Consider the following 21,520-nt stretch of genomic DNA (forward strand, 5'->3'; position numbering starts at 1 on the left):
CTCATAGTACCTATGTCACAGTTGTACACTCCTAGTGATAGGCTCACTCATAGTACCTATATCACAGTTGTACACTCCTAGTGATGGACTCACTTATAGTACCTATGTCACAGTTGTACGCTCCTAGTGATGGGTTTACTCATAGTACCTATATCACAGTTGTACACTCCTAGTGATGGGCTTACTCATAGTACCTATATCACAGTTGTACGCTCCTAGTGATGGGTTTACTCATAGTACCTATATCACAGTTGTACACTCCTAGTGATGGGCTCACTCATAGTACCTATATCACAGTTGTACGCTCCTAGTGATGGGCTCACTCATAGTACCTATGTCACAGTTGTACACTCCTAGTGATGGACTCACTTATAGTACCTATATCACAGTTGTACGCTCCTAGTGATGGGTTTACTCATAGTACCTATATCACAGTTGTACACTCCTAGTGATGGGCTCACTCATAGTACCTATGTCACAGTTGTACACTCCTAGTGATGGACTCACTTATAGTACCTATATCACAGTTGTACGCTCCTAGTGATGGGTTTACTCATAGTACCTATATCACAGTTGTACGCTCCTAGTGATGGGCTTACTCATAGTACCTATATCACAGTTGTACACTCCTAGTTATGGGCTAACTCATAGTACCTATATCACAGTTGTACGCTCCTAGTGATGGGCTCACTCGTAGTACCTATGTCACAGTTGTACACTCCTAGTGATGGACTCACTTATAGTACCTATATCACAGTTGTACACTCCTAGTGATGGGTTTACTCATAGTACCTATATCACAGTTGTACGCTCCTAGTGATGGGCTCACTCATAGTACCTATATCACAGTTGTACGCTCCTAGTGATGGGCTCACTCATAGTACCTATATCACAGTTGTACGCTCCTAGTGATGGGCTAACTCATAGTACCTATATCACAGTTGTACGCTCCTAGTGATGGGCTCACTCATAGTACATATATCACAGTTGTACACTCCTAGTGATGGACTCACTTATAGTACCTATATCACAGTTGTACTTTCCTAGTGATGGACTCACTTATAGTACCTATATCACAGTTGTACGCTCCTAGTGATGGGCTCACTCATAGTACATATATCACAGTTGTACACTCCTAGTGATGGACTCACTTATAGTACCTATATCACAGTTGTACTTTCCTAGTGATGGGCTCACTCATAGTACCTATGTCACAGTTGTACACTCCTAGTGATGGACTCACTTATAGTACCTATATCACAGTTGTACGCTCCTAGTGATGGGCTCACTCATAGTACCTATATCACAGTTGTACGCTCCTAGTGATGGGCTAACTCATAGTACCTATATCACAGTTGTACGCTCCTAGTGATGGGCTCACTCATAGTACCTATGTCACAGTTGTACACTCCTAGTGATGGACTCACTTATAGTACCTATATCACAGTTGTACGCTCCTAGTGATGGACTCACTTATAGTACCTATATCACAGTTGTACGCTCCTAGTGATGGGCTCACTCATAGTACATATATCACAGTTGTACACTCCTAGTGATGGACTCACTTATAGTACCTATATCACAGTTGTACTTTCCTAGTGATGGGCTCACTCATAGTACCTATGTCACAGTTGTACACTCCTAGTGATGGACTCACTTATAGTACCTATATCACAGTTGTACGCTCCTAGTGATGGGCTCACTCATAGTACCTATATCACAGTTGTACGCTCCTAGTGATGGACTCACTTATAGTACCTATATCACAGTTGTACGCTCCTAGTGATGGGCTCACTCATAGTACATATATCACAGTTGTACACTCCTAGTGATGGACTCACTTATAGTACCTATATCACAGTTGTACTTTCCTAGTGATGGGCTCACTCATAGTACCTATGTCACAGTTGTACACTCCTAGTGATGGACTCACTTATAGTACCTATATCACAGTTGTACGCTCCTAGTGATGGGCTCACTCATAGTACCTATATCACAGTTGTACGCTCCTAGTAATGGCCTCACTCATAGTACCTATATCACAGTTGTACGCTCCTAGTGATGGGCTCACTCATAGTACCTATATCACAGTTGTACTTTCCTAGTGATGGGCTCACTCATAGTACCTATGTCACAGTTGTACGCTCCTAGTGATGGGCTTACTCATAGTACCTATATCACAGTTGTACGCTCCTAGTGATGGGTTTACTCATAGTACCTATATCACAGTTGTACGCTCCTAGTGATGGGCTTACTCATAGTACCTATATCACAGTTGTACACTCCTAGTTATGGGCTAACTCATAGTACCTATGTCACAGTTGTACACTACTAGTGATGGGATCAGTCATAGTACCTATATCACAGTTGTACGCTCCTAGTGATGGGCTCACTCGTAGTACCTATATCACAGTTGTACTTTCCTAGTGATGGGCTCACTCATAGTACCTATATCACAGTTGTACGCTCCTAGTGATAGGCTCACTTATAGTACCTATATCACAGTTGTACGCTCCTAGTGATGGGTTTACTCATAGTACCTATATCACAGTTGTACGCTCCTAGTGATGGCCTCACTCATAGTACCTATGTCACAGTTGTACACTACTAGTGATGGACTCACTTATAGTACCTATATCACAGTTGTACACTCCTAGTGATGGGCTCACTCATAGTACCTATATCACAGTTGTACGCTCCTAGTGATAGGCTCACTTATAGTACCTATATCACAGTTGTACGCTCCTAGTGATGGGTTTACTCATAGTACCTATATCACAGTTGTACACTCCTAGTGATGGGCTTACTCATAGTACCTATATCACAGTTGTACGCTCCTAGTGATAGGCTCACTCATAGTACCTATATCACAGTTGTACGCTCCTAGTGATGGGCTCACTCATAGTACATATATCACAGTTGTACTTTCCTAGTGATGGGCTCACTCATAGTACCTATTTCACAGTTGTACACTCCTAGCGATGGGCTCACTCATAGTACCTATATCACAGTTGTACACTCCTAGTGATGGGCTCACTCATAGTACCTATGTCACAGTTGTACACTCCTAGTGATGGACTCACTTATAGTACCTATATCACAGTTGTACGCTCCTAGTGATGGACTCACTTATAGTACCTATATCACAGTTGTACGCTCCTAGTGATGGGTTTACTCATAGTACCTATATCACAGTTGTACACTCCTAGTGATGGGCTTACTCATAGTACCTATATCACAGTTGTACACTCCTAGTGATGGGCTCACTCATAGTACATATATCACAGTTGTACTTTCCTAGTGATGGGCTTACTCATAGTACCTATGTCACAGTTGTACACTCCTAGTGATGGACTCACTTATAGTACCTATATCACAGTTGTACGCTCCTAGTGATGGGTTTACTCATAGTACCTATATCACAGTTGTACACTCCTAGTGATGGGCTTACTCATAGTACCTATATCACAGTTGTACTTTCCTAGTGATGGGCTTACTCATAGTACCTATATCACAGTTGTACACTCCTAGTGATGGACTCACTCATAGTACCTATGTCACAGTTGTACACTCCTAGTGATGGACTCACTTATAGTACCTATATCACAGTTGTACGCTCCTAGTGATGGGTTTACTCATAGTACCTATATCACAGTTGTACGCTCCTAGTGATGGGCTTACTCATAGTACCTATATCACAGTTGTACACTCCTAGTTATGGGCTAACTCATAGTACCTATGTCACAGTTGTACACTACTAGTGATGGGATCAGTCATAGTACCTATATCATAGTTGTACGCTCCTAATGATGGGCTCATTTATAGTACCTATGTCAGTTGCACACTCCTAGTGATGGGCTCACTCATAGAACCTACAAATACTACAAATAATATAGCAAATTAAGTAAATGCTGGTGTTTAGAAACATACTAGCAAAGGGATGACAATTAGAGCAATTTATTTTTTACTTAGAAACATAACAGGTGTTTCATCCAAGGGATGCACCAATAGAGGAAGCACACATCCCCTCAGATTTCAGAAGTTCGCTCCTAGCTAGATAAATATATAACCTGATTATAATTATTCGACTGGACAAATTTTATGATGTAGTATCGACTTCAGATCAAATATTTACAATTTTACTCCTTCCAATCTAACAATTCGAGGTGTTCATTCACCATCATCAGTCAATCAAAAAAAAAATCAAAATTTATTCTAAAATGTAACCATTTCAAATCTATGCAATAACAAATTATTATTGCAGTAAAAAAATTAACAATTATCCATATGTTTTTTTCTTTGTAAAAACTAAAAAAAACGTTGACGCAAATAGGGCGAGACCAGCGGCGACATGTAGGGCACTCTTTTGAGGCTAATTAACTCGTTCCGATATGATAGCTGGGGACCGTGTTCGGGCATCTTCCCAAGTAATAATAAATAATATAATAATAAATCTGATCTCGATACCGAAGTATGTTGTGTAACGTCAGATTTTCAGAAATCGGGCCGACACCATGGATTTGCAAACAAAACGGGCATGTAATTCATATTTTATACGACGTGCACGTCTCCCTTTGCTCGTCCGATTTAGTACATCTCCTTCGTTGTCGAGCAAAGTGTTGAGGTAGAGCACAAAGAGCAATAAAAAACTGTGTAAAATCCTCCATTAGACTTGTGTCCAATCTCAAGTTGGTTTCTTCCAAACGGACTTGTTGCACTCATCCTTTGGCATTCTTCACGAGCTGCACAATGGTGACTTGACAACATTTCGCGTCTGTAAGCTGTTACAAGGAGATTAAGGATAGTAACGAGTAAGCTCTTTACCCTCTTCATACGTACGCTGGTAGGTCATTTCTGAGCGAGATCAATACTCATTCGTGTAATGGTTGCTCCGTAGTTGCGTAATGTAGTTATACACTCCAAGTTTAGGATGACGGTTGTTTCAGGGCAGGTAACAGGTAAGGGCTTTATTACTCTCTTCTTTCGTACGCTGGTATGTCCTTTTTTTGAGCAAGTTCAATAAAAATTCGTGCATTGGTTGTTCTAAATCACGTTATTTAGTTATATCCCGCTCGGATGATGGTTGATCCAGGGCGTGTCTACGGGTTGTTCTATATGTTCTAATTCCCGTGATGTAGTTATATCCACCTAGTTCCGAATGAAGGTTGATCCAGGGCATGTCTACGGGTTGTTCTATATATTCTAATTCCCGTGATGTAGTTATATCCACCTAGTTTCGAATGAAGGTTGATCCAGGGCATGTCTACGGGTTGTTCTATATATTCTAATTCCCGTGATGTAGTTATATCCACCTAGTTTCGAATGAAGGTTGATCCAGGGCATGTCTACGGGTTGTTCTATATGTTCTAATTCCCGTGATGTAGTTATATCCACCTAGTTTCGAATGAAGGTTGATCCAGGGCATGTCTATGGGTTGTTCTATATATTCTAATTCCCGTGATGTAGTTATATCCACCTAGTTTCGAATGAAGGTTGATCCAGGCACGGCGCGCGGCGCGTAGTTCCGAATGTTCTGGATGCCGATTAGGTGGGCGATATCGCGAACACGTGCGCGTCGCGTGTCCTCCTCGCTACGAGCCTTCAGGCCGAACGCAGCGGTCATGAGCTCCCGTTTTTCCTCCTGTAGCGAAAGCATTCTCTCCTCCACCGAGTCGTTCACGATGTACTAAGAAATAAACACCAAGTTAGCCTCGCATTGTGGAGGAACAGTAGCGGATCTAGGGGGAGGGTTTAGGTGGTTTACACCTCCCACTTGGGATGCCAGAAAGCCATATGTAACAATACAAATTTACTCCCTCCCCCACTTTAGCGAAAGGCTAGATCCGTCCCTGAGCTACAAAAACGAGTTACCATAAAATGCCGAGGAAAAGATGCAAGGATTTGTACCTTAGTGATGATAACTTCTTCGGTCTGTCCCAGTCGATGGCAACGATCAAAGCACTGTTCTTCTGTAGCAGGATTCCACGTCTACAAGTGATAAGAAAAGTGTATCTGCTTAGTATATTTCAAATCGAGTCCCCACTCACTCTGCAGATTGATAAGCCATAGTCTTTTGAGTTGTAGGCAGAACTTGAATCGACATAGAGAATTAGAGCTTCTTTATACATTGGATCGAGGCAAAGACTATCGGGAAAACGTACCAGGAATACGCAGCTCCCAGGCTTTGTGGCACGTATCGGGCGTATTTGAAATACCTGGCTCCTCTGGGGAGTATATGGGAATATGTACTTATCCTGCACCCTATATATTTAGTTATGTATAGGGCCAAGTTTACATAATCAGGGATACTTGACTCCCTTGGTTTGTGGTACGTATACGGCCCATTTAACATAACCAGGGATGCCTGGCTGCCATGGGCTGTGATACCTCGTTCACTGGATATTGTGGTACGTATACGGCCCATTTAACATAACCAGGGATGCCTGGCTGCCATGGGCTGTGATACCTCGTTCACTGGATATTGTGGTACGTATACGGCCCATTTAACATAACCAGGGATGCCTGGCTGCCATGGCTGTGGTACCTCGTTCACCTGGATATTGTGGTACGTATACGGCACATTTAACATAACCAGGGATGCCTGGCTGCCATGGTCTGTGATACCTCGTTCACCTGAATATTGTGGTACGTATACGGCACATTTAACATAACCAGGAATGCCTGGCTGCCATGGTCTGTGATACCTCGTTCACCTGGATATTGTGGTACGTATACGGCCCATTTAACATAACCAGGGATGCCTGGCTGCCATGGGCTGTGATACCTTGCTCCCCTGGATATTGTGATACGTATACGGCCCATTTAACATAACCAGGGATGCCTGGCTGCCATGGGCTGTGATACCTCGTTCACCTGAATATTGTGGTACGTATACGGCACATTTAACATAACCAGGGATGCCTGGCTGCCATGGTCTGTGATACCTCGTTCACCTGAATATTGTGGTACGTATACGGCACATTTAACATAACCAGGGATGCCTGGCTGCCATGGTCTGTGATACCTCGTTCACCTGGATATTGTGGTACGTATACGGCCCATTTAACATAACCAGGGATGCCTGGCTCCCATGGGCTGTGATACCTTGCTCCCCTGGATATTGTGGTACGTATACGGCCCATTTAACATAACCAGGGATGCCTGGCTGCCATGGGCTGTGATACCTCGTTCACCTGGATACTGTGGTACGTATACGGCACATTTAACATAACCAGGGGTGTCTGGCTGCCATGGTCTGTGATACCTCGTTCACCTGGATATTGTGGTACGTATACGGCCCATTTAACATAACCAGGGATGCCTGGCTGCCATGGTCTGTGATACCTCGTTCACCTGGATATTGTGGTACGTATACGGCACATTTAACATAAACAGGGATGCCTGGCTGCCATGGGTTGTGATACCTCGTTCACCTGGATATTGTGGTACGTATACGGCCCATTTAACATAACCAGGGATCCCTGGCTGCCATGGTCTGTGATACCTCGTTCACCTGGATATTGTGGTACGTATACGGCCCATTTAACATAACCAGGGATGCCTGGCTCCCATGGGCTGTGATACCTGGTCACCTCGATATTGTGGTACGTATCGGGTCACTTTAAAACACGAGAAATGCCTGTCTCTCATGGGCTGTGATACCTGGGTCATCTCGATACTGTGGTACGTATCGGGTCACTTTAAAACACGAGGGATGCCTGTCTCTCATGGGCTGTGATACCTGGGTCACCTGGATATTGTGGTACGTACCGGATCCATCAGGAACACCCTAGTGGCAGCAGTCAGGTTGAGACCAACTCCACCGGCCGTCAGAGACAAAAGAAACACTTTCGGCGAGTCAGGGTCCCGGAAACGGTCAATGACCTTAACACGGGCTTCCTGGCCCATGGTTCCATCCAGGCGCAAGTAGTCGATACTATCTCTTTCCAGGAAATACTCCAGGATGTCCAGGAAGGAAGTGAATTGAGACACAACTAGGCTCTTGATAGACGGGTCCTGGCCACGTAGTGTGTCAAGCGCTTTCAGAAGAGCATCGATCTGAACATGAACATCAGATGTTACGGAGGAAATATTCCAGGATGTATTCATCAGATGTTACGGAGGATTTCTAGCGCTTTGGAAATAGATGGAAATTAACATTTTCTTTAAATGTTACAGAGGGTCTCTAGTGCTTTGGGACTACAGTAGATAGGTTTGAACATGATCTCTACATGAAACAGAGGGTCTCAGAACATGAAGATCGGATGTTACAGAGGGTCTCTAGTGCTTAACAGATAGATCTGAACATGATCTCTTAAAGATAACAGATGGGTTTTAGTGCTTTGGAAATAGATGGACGTAAGCATGATCTTTAAATGTTACTGATGGTCTTTAGTGCTTAACAGATAGATCTGAACATGATCTTTAAATGTTACTGATGGTCTTTAGTGCTTAACAGATATATCTGAACATGATCTTTAAATGTTACTGATGGTCTCTAGTGCTTAACAGATAGATCTGAACATGATCTTTAAATGTTACTGATGGTCTCTAGTGCTTAACAGATAGATCTGAACATGATCTTTAAATGTTACTGATGGTCTCTAGTGCTTAACAGATAGATCTGAACATGATCTTTAAATGTTACTGATGGTCTTTAGTGCTTAACAGATAGATCTGAACATGATCTTTAAATGTTACTGATGGTCTCTAGTGCTTAACAGATAGATCTGAACATGATCTTTAAATGTTACTGATGGTCTCTAGTGCTTAACAGATAGATCTGAACATGATCTTTTAAATGTTACAGAGGGTCTTTAGTGCTTTGGAAATAGATGGACGTGAACATGATCTTTAAATGTTACAGAGGGTCTCTAGTGCTTAACAGATAGATCTGAACATGATCTTTAAATGTTACTGATGGTCTCTAGTGCTTTAGAAATAGATGGACGTGAACATGATCTTTAAATGTTACAGAGGGTCTCTAGTGCTTAACAGATAGATCTGAACATGATCTTTAAATGTTACTGATGGTCTCTAGTGCTTTGGAAATAGATGGACGTAAACATGATCTTTAAATGTTACAGAGGGTCTCTAGTGCTTAACAGATAGATCTGAACATGATCTTTAAATGTTACTGATGGTCTCTAGTGCTTAACAGATAGATCTGAACATGATCTTTAAATGTTACTGATGGTCTCTAGTGCTTTAGAAATAGATGGACGTAAACATGATCTTTAAATGTTACAGATGGTCTCTAGTGCTTTAGAAATAGATAGATCTAAACATGAGAGTTTTACCTTGGCACTTGATTTGCGCCCTGCAGTTTCTTCTTCCCCAGCCTCCTTTTCAGTCTCCTTCTCCCTCAGCCTTTCTTCCGGGACCTTTACCAGTTCATTTTGATTGACGGGTGCACGGCACATGGGACACCTGGGCGCCAGTCTCTCGTTTTCAATCACGTCTGTAAGGCATCCCGTACAGAACACGTGTGCACAGCGTGTGATGCTTGGGTCATCGAGGGGGTCAAGGCAGATGGGGCACTCCTCACTCACACCTGAAGACAGCACTTGCAGGAGTTGATTGATGAGTCTTTCAGTGCTCATGTCATGGTCGAGGTCATCGTCATCATCAGAGTCATCACCTAGTCAAGGAGGGTTTGTTAGTAAGGTGAAGTCGCCTAGTCAAGGAGGGTTTGTTAGTAAGGTGAAGTCACCTAGTCAAGGAGGGTTTGTTAGTCAGGTGAAGTCACCTAGTCAAGAAGGGTTTGTTAGTAAGGTGAAGTCACATAGTCAAGAAGGGTTTGTTAGTAAGGTGAAGTCACATAGTCAAGAAGGGTTTGTTAGTAAGGTGAAGTCACATAGTCAAGAAGGGTTTGTTAGTAAGGTGAAGTCAACTAGTCAAGAAGGGTTTGTTAGTAAGGTGAAGTCACCTAGTCAAGGAGGGTTTGTTAGTAAGGTTAAGTCACCTAGTCAAGGACGCTAAGGTACAGAAGTAAGGAGTCATTTGTTAAACAAGCTAATGTGTTGCACCTTTTTGTACGTGGCATTAAGACATCCAAAGCCAAACACAAATCAGAAAAGGATATTACGTTTAATTGAAGTAGATACTGAATTGAGCAATTACCACACTTGCATGTGGTACTGACCTTGTATATTGTACTGACCTTGAGCAAACACGCCCATGTTCCGCTCTAGCTCAGACAACGCGCTCTCAACTAACTTAGGGTGAAGACACAACTGCCGCAAGCGCATCAGGATCGCAAAACAGTTGGCGTAGTTCTTGAGCACTGTGCCACGCTGCATGTACCTAGCAACAAAGACAATAATAATCTGCTATCGCGTTTTACATTTTTTTCAGTATAAAAATAAACGCGGTTTCCAAAACCGTCAGTTTTTTCGCCTTCATACACACTTATTGTTGTCTCCCTAGCTTCTGGAGCATATGTGATGGATCTGTTTATAGTAAGTCTCCCCCTGTGCTGAAGGGTGTGTGATGGGTGTACCTCCCCCATTACTGAAGGGTGTGTGATGGGTGTACCTCCCCCATTACTGAAGGGTGTGTGATGGGTGTACCTCACCCATTGCTGAAGGGTGTGTGATGGACGTCCTTACCCTTTGATAGTGAGCCTCCCTCGGTGCTGTAGCGTGTCATAGATCTTGCGCTCTTCCTCTGACAGCTCGATTTCTTGTGTGACCACGGTGCGTGCTGGTAACTGAACCAGAGGTTTGTCATCTGCCATCTTGTCATCCTTCAGACGTCGGATTGAGATGTGCTTGATTAACGCCTGCAGTCGCCTATGGAAAGCAGAGAATTTAGAGTTGATTTCTTTTAACGACACACTAGGCAATTTTGTACTCTCGTATGTGAGCGAATTCAATCGCCGGCGATCGCCAGCGAATTTGATCGCCAGTATCGAAAGAACAGACGTCTAGATATCGGCAATTTCACTCGCACGAGCGTAGAAGTCTAGAACAAAGTTGAAATACTTCTTAATATGCCGTGAAAGGTTCTCTAAACTTTACATGTCCGTTTTGTAGATGTTACCGTGTATTGTGTCAGATTATCTTAATCAAGTGGAGTTGATTATATATGTTATAGGTATATAGGTATAGGATTTTATCTAAAGCTAATGCGTTTATTGTAAAGTCAAAAAAGTTCCCGTGTAAAATCATTTAGCATAATACGGTTATTATATAGCCAAAGAGGTTTCCACGTAAGGCTAGTTAAATTTGTGTTTCCATTATACAGAGGTTTCTTTGTTACTTCTACTAAGTTTTTTTTAGTAAACGCCTAATACGTCTACTATAAAACAAAGAGGTTCCCATGTAAAGTTATCTCAACCTACTCTTGCGCGTCCTCATTGCCCCGTGTAACACCATTAGCGATCGAGATCTTCCACCAGGTTGGATCGCTAAACGGGTCTAGCCTGAGAAACCGGACAATGGACCACAGGTCCCCAATCCGGTTCTGTATTGGCGTGCCTGTCACCACCCATCTCCTTTCCGCTTCTAGCTTGAGCACTGCCTTGGTCCAAACTGTGTTCTTGTTACGGATGGCATGACCCTCGTCAAGAACAATACGCAGCCATTTGATTTTGTGGAGGGGGGAGTCATTCTGAAAAAAAAAAGGCAACATCAATCTCTTCAGAAGAGGGTTATTTTGAAAAGAAAGCGCAACATCAGTCTTGTCCAGGAGACTGCCATTTGCCAGGTGGGGCTGGCAAGTACGGGTACACACTTGAGTCTAGATTTCATATAGTGACCATGATGCCCTTACCATTCGGAAGTCGGAGCCTATGGTTGGGTATGTGGTGAGAATGATGTCCTGTTTTTTCAAGTACTTGACTTCTTTGATGCGCTCCCCGCCATAATACATGTACACGTTCAGACGGACTGATGGGTGTACGTGTGTACAGATCTGATCCTGTAAACCATCGTTAATACGGACATGACTTAATACTTGAACACGTTTAGGCGGACTGATGGGTGTACGTGTGTACAGATCTGATACTGTTAACCAGTAAACCCTCGTTAATACGGACATGACTTAATACTTGAAAACGTTTAGGCGGACTTATTGGTTCACGTGTGTACAGATCTGATCCTGTTAACCAGTAAACCCTCGTTAATACGGACATGACTTAATACTTGAACACGTTTAGGCGGACTTATTGGTTCACGTGTGTACATATCTGATCCTGTTAACCAGTAAACCCTCGTTAATACGGACATGACTTAATACTTGAACACGTTTAGGCGGACTTATTGGTTCACGTGTGTACTGATCTGATCCTGTTAACCAGTAAACCCTTGTTAAAACAGACACGACTTAATACTTCAACACGTTCAGACGGATTTATTGGTTCACTTGTGTACAGATCTGATCCTGTTAACCTGTAAACCCTCGTTAATACGGACATGATTTAATACTTGAACACGTTCAGACGGACTTATGGGTTCACGTGTGTACAGATCTAATCCTGTTAACCAGTAAAACCTCGTTAATACGGACATTGACTTAATACATGTACACATTGGTGCATGAGCATATACAACCCATAAACCCCTGGCTGGCCTATTAACCTAAGTCTGGGATAGATTGATCACTATTTCATGAAAGGTTCCAAAACAAACCACGCTCACAGTGCAGTTACTGTAAAAAGTGGGTACAATAATTGCAATTCTACATCTATTAAGCAGGCTACTTACGGTCCAGTTACTGAGAACAGAAAGTGGGCAAATAATAAGAGTAGCTCTTGCAGAACCGCTGGGACCAGCATCCGGTTTGTACGGCTTTATTGTTAACCGTGGCATGTCCGAATTGTGGGCCACCCGACCATTGAATGAGGGCCCAAAGGGCTGCTCAGGAATCTGAACGTTCAACTTTTCAATTATCTGGGGTCGAGGGTTGTTTTTGTCTTGGGATGGGCGTGGTTCTTGGGTAATAGCTACAGGAGTATGGACTGACGCAGTTGGATTCGTGTGGCTCAAAGAGTTGATGACTGGTTTCTTTTCAACTTTAGGTGCCTTATTCTCTTTTTTGGTTTGTCTGAGGAATAACAATGATCGTTAAGCTGGTTGGCAAAAGGGGTTTTTAAGTTTAAAAAAAATGGTTTTAATATAATTGCACTCGATCGCGCGGCGATCGTTTACGCTTATATGGAAACTCAACCTGCGATCGTGTGCGATTATATGGAGACCACTTCGAGATCAGTTGCGATCTTACGGTCAAATTACCTGTGATTGTACGATCGAGTGCGATCATATGGAAACCATCCTTTAGAGGCACACAATACTATACCGATAAAGTACTGCTGGTTATGTACGACACGGATTCTCCGAGCGCAGCCTTATTCGAAATAGGTATACAAACATCTCTATTCGAGAAATCTTCTATTTTCTAACGCGGCACGGTACTTGTCGGCCTTTTTTCCACTAGCGGACAAATATTAGCAGGTATGCTACCCGACGGAAAGGGTTCTAATAAATTTTATTTAGAACCTACCTTTTCAGACACTTAGGGAGGAAGATTTGGCGAAAAGAAAACCCGGGCTGCTTTAATGCTTTGTGACTTAGCAACCTGTGGAAGAAATAGAGGCAACACGTGGGTATCCTCAAGGCACTTTGTCTACGTATTTTAACAGCCTCTGTCAGCCGCCATTTTGTCGTCCTAGCAAAGAATCAAGTGCGAAAAAGCATCCATTTCCATCGGCTGATTTGGGGAAGCCAATGCGATATTTTTTTTATTGAATTTGTTAAATAAAGGATTAAACTTTGTTTCAGATGGTTATTTCGAGATTTTAAAAGATTATGTGCCATCCAATATTAAATAAAAACAAAAGTGTCGCTTACAAGTACACTTAAAGGATATTTTTTTGTGTCAAAAACACCTTAATTCTTTATTATGACAACAGTAACTCGAGACATAAAAAAGGAGACCTTTGACAACTAATGAACATAATGAATATAATTACATTATATTTGAAAGCAGAAAAAAAGCTAAACAAACTTTGGAATGGTATCCCTTAGAGTGTAAATTATAGTAGCACTCATGTAGAATATTATTAAACAAGTCATCAAAAATGAATAATGAAAAAATTTGATCACAAATAATGAACAAACGAGGTTACTGAATGAGATGCGGATCGAAAACTATTACTTACAATTCGTATAAGGGTTGATACCCCCCCCCCCCCCCTACATTTACAAGACTGATCTGTGAATAAACATCGAACAATAATTAAGAATGAAGCCTTCAAAAATCAATCGAATCATATATTACAAAAAAATATTGCAAAATAATAGATTTAGAATCTATTTACCAATGAAGGGAAGATGTGGAATTTTATTTACTTTGCGTTTTTTTCTGCATTGCGTTACGATGTGAATGGAAACCAACTTGACCTCAATACCCACGACTACCAATCACAGATGACATCACAAGTGGCTCGAGGGGGGATAGAAAAGAGCTTCCAACTCAAAACACTCCATCGTCAGAGAAAAAAGCGCTCCATTCTCTTTAAACACCAATACAAAAATCATACCATCGAGGAGTGAGGGAGTTTGACTGAAATCTTATTGAAGTCTTAGAGGCATTCAAATAGGGCATAAGAATTCCGGATATATTATCATAGCTCGCTAGACGAGAATCACGAGTTCATCACGTCTCGCATCTGACAGCATTAGAGCGAAGAACATGTATTCGCCATGTTGTGTCCCATATTGTCGCTCGCGGGCAGCGCAAGCCAAGAATTTCCACCCTTTCCCGAAGAACGCCGAGCGCAAGCGGCAATGGTTACACATCATCTCGGAGGGGGCTGGCGAGGTTGAGTTCACTAAGAAGTCGCGAGTTTGCTGGAAACACTTCACTGACAGTGACTACAAGGAAGTGAGGGACTCGCGGGGAAGACTCGTGCAAGACAGAGTGCTAAGGGATGACGCCTGCCCAAGGGTCTTTTCTTCGAGTAGGAAGAAGAGAGAGCGAGATACAGTAAGGAGTCAAGCGAGCGGAAAAATGGAGGACAACAAGGGAAGCCAGCCCAAACGCAAGCGCCCAAATGAGAAACGAAAAAATGCGAACAAAGAAAAATTAGTGATCAACGTGGAAGATGAACATAAACCGAGCGGAGACGAGGGAAACTCTTCTCCAGCAGAAACTAACGCTTCTCAGGAGACTCTAACAACCGAAAACGAAACTAGAGAGGAAGTTGACGAGAAAATTAAAGAGAAAGCAACCACTGGAGGAGGCGCGGAGAGCACTCTTGCGGCTAAACAACCACCTTTCCAACCAACCACCGAAAATAAAGAGGAAGTTGACGACGTAGGTGGTGAGAAAGGTAAAACAAGCGAGCCAGAATTAGCTAAAGAGGCTGAGAGCGGGGTAAACAACACCGAGACACCTACACCACACCATCTTGTTGCTTTGGCCCAGAAAGCTGAGCCGCAGATCGGAACCCCGTCGTTTCAAAGCATAGTAGAATTGGGTGAGGATGAGTGGACAGAAAGGCTTGTTGTGTAGAAAGTGATTATTTGTAAAGATGCCAATTTGCGGCCGATGTTGTTGTGTTGTTCATTTTGTACACCTGCCAAAAGAAAACATTAAAAGGCGTCTTACTCCCATTCGAAAAAAAAATTTTCACGCAAACGAAGAAACTGAGGAACCATCAGCCGTAGTCACTCAAGTAATGATTCTGTGGTCACACAAGTAATGATTCTGTGGTCACGCAAGTAATGATTCTGTGGTAACGCAATAGAGTCTGTTGTCACGCAAGAAATGAGTCTGTAGTCGCGCAAGTAATAAGTCTGTGGTCACGCAAGTAATGAACATGTGGTCACACATGGGTTTGTGGTAACAAAAGTGAAGGGTCTGTGGTCACACAAGTAATGGATCTTTGGTCAAGCATATAGGGAACCTTTAATAACTCAAGTAATAGGTCTGTGGTCACGCAAGTAATAGGTCTGTCATCACGCAAGAAATAGTTCTGTGGTCACGGAAGTGGTCAAGAAAGTGATTGGTCAGTGGTCACGCAAATAGTCAAACTGTAGTCACTGCACAACTGGTGAGCTTGAAATCACGCAAGTAATGGTCTGTGGTAATGCAAGAAATAAGTCTGTGATAACGCAAGTAAAGGCCCTAAGGGCACACAAGCAGTAACAAGGCAAAATCAATTGAAATCAGTTTTCTATTGGACATTACATGACAGATTGATCACACAATTAGTTTACAATGTGATACTAAAGTAAGTGCTAACTGCTGAATAGAGCATTTGTTAGAGATAGAATTTAAAGAAAACATTTCATTATCATATATTATAACTATGTCAATTCTGATTGGCTAAAAGTGCACACTTTATTTTGAAAATCTTACAATCTTAGGGTCTTAACCAATCAGCCGTAGCTGATTAATAAAACCATAACTGAAATCGTTTTTTGTGATATCAGGAATATAGTACTTACTTCTTCTTGTTATTGATTTCCTGGTGTCTTCTCTTGGCCAGTTGTTTGTGTCTTTCAGTAAGTTTTGGCTCTTCTACTGCTGGAGTCAGATCAATGACTTCACACTCATCTGAAGAGGACTCAACCCGTGTCTTTTTGGAGGGCGACCCAGCATTTTCATCCACACAATTAGAATGATGAGACACATCTCTCTGCCAAGAAAAAAATTGCCAACAATAGTTACCTAAGAATAAATTACTGTATTTGGAATGTATCCAATGTCAGATAAAAAAAAATAAGATAACAATATAGCAAGATAACAATGCAATCTTCATGCAATCATACTTGCTACAGGGTGAGGTGAGGTAACTACCCTTGTTAGGTGATACCTTACCCTCACCCTGTAACAACCCTTCTTAGACAACACCTTACCCTCACCCTGTAACCACCCTTCTTAGATAGCACCTTACCTTTACCTTGTAACCACTCCACCCTTACTAGACAACACCTTACCCTTACCCTGTAACAACCATTCTAAGACAACACCTTACCTTCACCTTGTAACCACACCACCCTTACTAGACAACACCTTACCCTCACCCTGTAACAAACCTTCTTAGGCAACACCTTACCTCACCCTGTAACCACCCATCTTAGATGACACATAGCACTTGCTGAATTGCCACTTACCTTCTTGGAGAATGACTCTTTCTTAGCAAACATTGGCATTCCATCCAGATGATTGGTGACAATCAGTGAGATGACAGTCAGGGTTTTTCCTAGTCCCATGTCATCTGCAAGGATACCACCCTTGATGCCATATGGGTAGACATCTGTTGATAGCTTTGTCCCCTTGTTGTACCAACAACGGCTGGAGGTCTTCTCCCAAAATGGTGCCAGATCTGTACTTCTTTCCCTTGTTATCATCCAGTTAAGTGCTTGCTTTTGATGCAGAAACATCTTAGTTAAAATAACCTATAAGAAATAGAATTGACATCAAATACAGCACATCTTACAAAGTTTTAAAATATTTGTTTTTCACAAAAAGCAAAAAATAATAGATGATTACATGGAGGAGTTGACCTCCTTAAGTTGACACTTTGCCCTTACCATAGGGTAGCAAGTAAAGAGGGATAAGTGCATTGCTTACCGATGCTGGTTCATGAATACCATCCTTGTCATATTCTTGGAGACTTTCAAACATCTTGTCGAGTTCCCCAATTGGCTAAGAATGTTAAGCAGATGATGATTAAATGCTATTAACATGCAGCAGAAGGCTGCATTGGATTCATTATACAGCCAACAAGGCACTTTCTTAAGGCGCTCTTCTACATCTCTTTGTCTTACCAAAGTTGAAAAGTTACACCTGAACTAAGCAGCATAGAAGAAGGCCTTGAGGTTTCAGCCGCTCTTCCACATGAATGAACAGGCCAAATCTCTTTTGGCTAGAAAACTTGTAAAGATTAAAATATAATCCTCTTTCAATAAAGACTATTTTATTGTATTGCATTGTATGTATCTTCAATTTCAGAAAGAGTCAAGGCAAGCTTTCAGATGTAAGCCCCCTTCTAGCAAAAAAAAACATTGGTGCATTGTACATGTGTAAGGGGAGGTAACGTGTTACCGTGAGTAATTATAACATGGGTGCATTGTACCTGTGTAGGGGGAGGTAACATGTGTTACTGTGAGTTAGTATAACATGGGTGCGTTGTACCTGTGTAGGGAGAGGTAACATGTGTTACTGTTAGTTAGTATAACATGGGTGCGTTGTACCTGTGTAGGGAGAGGTAACATGTGTTACTGTTAGTTAGTATAACATATTTAAGTATAAATCTACGCACATACTATCATGAACCCTGTAATTTGATTGGCTCCCGTACTCACTCATCTATTGAGCGATAGATAGCGAGTAGTGAAAAAAATGGTTTTTTTTCACAAAAACAACATACATTTTTATTAAAATTGTCAGTTATTCGAAGGTAGTATGGGAGTAGATTTATACTTAAACAATTGAGTAAGTACGCAGCTGCTTTGTCTCCTATTATCTTTGCTCTACAAAGGAGTTCTTTTGTCTCTATTCTTCTCGTTCTTTGTGTCGAGGTGCGGATATTGTTCATTTGCCCAATCAAATTGCAGCTTGTAAGAGCTGCGTACTGACCCAAACAATTAGATTACTCATTCTCGTTTTCTATGAGTCATTACGCGGCGCTATGAGGTGCTACGTGCCTCGTTTACTATCTATTGACTCATAGAAAACTCGAACTTGTAGTCTAATTGCTAAACATACACAGGTATTGTACCTGTGTAAGGAAAATTAAAATGCTTTAAAGCGAGTTTGTTTAAATTGATGCCTTATTAAGTACCTGTGTAGGGGGAGGTAAAAACGGCTTCATATCTTCGTCTTCAGATGCTGCACTGGGTGGGGAATCATTACAGGCCTGAGAAGCACTTGTGGAAACTGTTCCTTCATCTTGGTTCAAAACACTTGGTGCTGTGGATGGCCCTGGGACTGACTGAAATACGCAAACTCTACAGCTGCAGAAAGAAGGACACTTAGCGTTCAGAGACTTGTCTTTACACTTCACTTCTGGTTTTACTGTAACTGGCTCCATCAATGAATCATTAGTTTTCATCTCATCTCTTCCTGGGAGAATTTTGAGTTTACTTATTTGTTCAGCATCCAGGACATCACTGGTAACCATGGTGCCATTATCATTAATATCTGCACCTTTACCAATACTTTTATCACATATCCTCTGAGTGCCACTGCTGATGTCTGCTGTTTTCTTCCCTTGTGAGTCTTGGTACTTCTGTACTATAGAGTCTGTGATGGACTCCACATGAAGGGTGTCTAGCTTTAGATTCGAAGAGCCAGGTCTAGTAGTCTCTACTGCAAAAACATCTTGGAAACCACTCTTAGGTGACAGCAACAAATCAGCTCGATTTGTAGCAATGGGTCTAGTTGATGGTAATGCTGTTGGCTTGGACTGTACCATATTAGATGTTGATGCTAATGTTGCCTTAGACTGTACCATATTAGATGCTGGTAATACTGTTGGCTTGGACTGTACCATATTAGATGCTGGTAATGCTGTTGGCTTGGACTGTACCATATTAGATGCTGGTAATACTGTTGCCTTAGACTGTACCATATTAGATGCTGGTAATACTGTTGGCTTGGACTGTACCATATTAGATGCTGGTAATACTGTTGGCTTGGACTGTACCATATTAGATGCTGGTAATGCTGTTGGTTTGGACTTTACCAGATGAGATCTTGGTGCTGTTGTTGCCTTAGATTGCACTTTATTAGGTGATGATTTAGAAGACACTGGTGTTGATTTATTGCGTAATACCATTCTAAAGACTTTGACTGGAGGTGTACTCAGAGTCCCTAGTTCTAGTGGGCGAGGTAAGCCCTTGGATAATCCTAATGATGGATCAGCCTGAGTAGGAAGTGCCGGGGAGCTTGGTACGTCCTTAGATAATGGAAACGCAACATCATCCTGGCCAGGTAGTACTGCAGTAGTGTTCTTAGTTGGTTGGGGCTTATTGTCTGATTTACCAGGTACAGAAATTATATTTGTTTGAGGGGGTGTTAAGGCAGGAACCACTTCATTAATAGCATATTCCAGATTGTTAGTTCCAAAATTTCCAGGAGTATGAATTTGTGACATCACCCTTTGATTGTCATGTTCATTGGAGCTATTTGCTGTGCCATTTTGTAAACTAGGAGTATTAACTTGAGCTTTAGATTCATTTCCTCCAACTTTTTCACAGTTCTTTATCAATGGTGTACCATCAATAGGCAATGTGGAGTTTCCAGGTATTGCAGAATTCATGACAATCCCTTTGAGTTTCATGATGGCAAGAGCAATCGGTATATTTTGTTGCATGGCAAACAAGTTCATGATGCATATAAGGCAGTTTGGGAGGGCTGGATTGAACTCTACAGAACTGAAACAGAGAAAAAGGATTCAGAAAGACAAAAACAGATATAGAAGAATCAGGCTATATGGAAAGTGCTAGCAATACAAAACAACAAGCTGTTGCATGCCAACCACAGAAAATACATACAATATTGTCTATCACACACAACACACTACTGCCAACCATAATACTGGGTGGCCTAATAAAGTTTGATAATCCCTAAAGAGTTCACAATGGCGCACAAGTTACAAACCCATGCCATAGTAGCACAAAAAGCTGATATTTACAAAGACCATGAGGGAGGGACTGTAAATACCCACCCAACGACTCGACACATCTTGGAGTCCATAAGACACGTGATAGCGGCAGCCAGTACCGACTCGAGCGCGCCTACTTCTCGGCCATTTAGAAACACTTTTAGCGCCGTCCCATTTATCGGAGACCTCAAAATGGCGGGGTTTAGTGATTTTACATCATTTAATGGCAAAGAGGACAGTGTATTATCAGTAAAGACCTGTGTCTTGATCGTGGAAAACTGAACTTCGCCGCTCACAGCGGAGGCCATATTGTGAAATGTGAGATCCGAAGATGCAAATAGCGCGAAACACACCGATTGATTCTTAGCAATCTAGAATTGAACGCGATACTATGTCATCCAAGGACAAATCAGAGTAATCTGTTGTTGTGGACGCAATATCGATATCACATTTCAAAGGAAAACTGCTATTCGCACGCTTTCTTGGCTTGTTGTTGACTTTCACACGATCATCTTTCACACTTTCCCGGTTCAGATTCGCGCGCCCGATAAAGCCGCGACAAATATGGTCATGTTACCCTTATATGGAAACAGAACTACTCAGGCAACACGATCAAAATAATGGCCAAAATAAAATCATAAGTGCGTAAGATTCTTCATCGTGATTGGAGAACAGATTTCGTTTCTTAATAGAAGGGGGTCATTGATTGGCTATAAGACAAAGAAAACTGTACAGAAAACTCTGTAATGTCTCCAAGCGGGCAGTGTACGCAAAGCAACTACAGGCAAAGCCATGTGCAAACAATTACTTCTAGTTTTATTATGGTGTGTTTAGTCTTTGCTAATATGGAATCCTACTGTGATATTCAAAGACGAAGAAAAGGTGATCTTTGCTAAATCA

General features: G+C 41.9%; 2 protein-coding genes across 3 annotated transcripts; one reads left to right on the plus strand and one right to left on the minus strand.

Annotated features, from left to right (window-relative positions):
- Positions 1-3,941: 3,941 nt before the first annotated feature.
- LOC116609537 (helicase-like transcription factor) lies at positions 3,942-21,153 on the minus strand. Of its 2 annotated transcripts, none has more exons than XM_048727812.1 (16): positions 20,684-21,153; positions 19,602-20,390; positions 18,797-19,406; positions 17,584-17,658; positions 17,124-17,408; positions 16,455-16,645; positions 13,504-13,578; positions 12,708-13,047; positions 11,776-11,922; positions 11,345-11,613; positions 10,611-10,793; positions 10,163-10,305; positions 9,300-9,640; positions 7,771-8,058; positions 5,908-5,988; positions 3,942-5,686 (listed from the first exon to the last, which is right to left on the minus strand). In XM_048727812.1, exons 1-16 carry the CDS (start codon positions 20,926-20,928, stop codon positions 5,477-5,479), a joined length of 4,272 nt encoding a protein of 1,423 aa, XP_048583769.1. In that variant the 5' UTR covers positions 20,929-21,153; the 3' UTR covers positions 3,942-5,476. The 2 variants fall into 2 exon arrangements, with proteins under 2 accessions (XP_048583769.1, XP_048583768.1); XM_048727811.1 differs by having other exon boundaries at positions 19,485-20,390.
- Positions 14,445-17,937, plus strand: LOC116609538 (mediator of RNA polymerase II transcription subunit 1.1). Its single transcript, XM_032370334.2, has one exon. It carries the CDS (start codon positions 14,695-14,697, stop codon positions 15,514-15,516), a length of 822 nt encoding a protein of 273 aa, XP_032226225.2. The 5' UTR covers positions 14,445-14,694; the 3' UTR covers positions 15,517-17,937.
- Positions 21,154-21,520: the final 367 nt, after the last annotated feature.

The sequence above is a fragment of the Nematostella vectensis genome, chromosome 5 (genome assembly GCF_932526225.1).
Source record: "Nematostella vectensis chromosome 5, jaNemVect1.1, whole genome shotgun sequence".
NCBI classification, from domain to species: Eukaryota; Metazoa; Cnidaria; class Anthozoa; order Actiniaria; family Edwardsiidae; genus Nematostella; species Nematostella vectensis.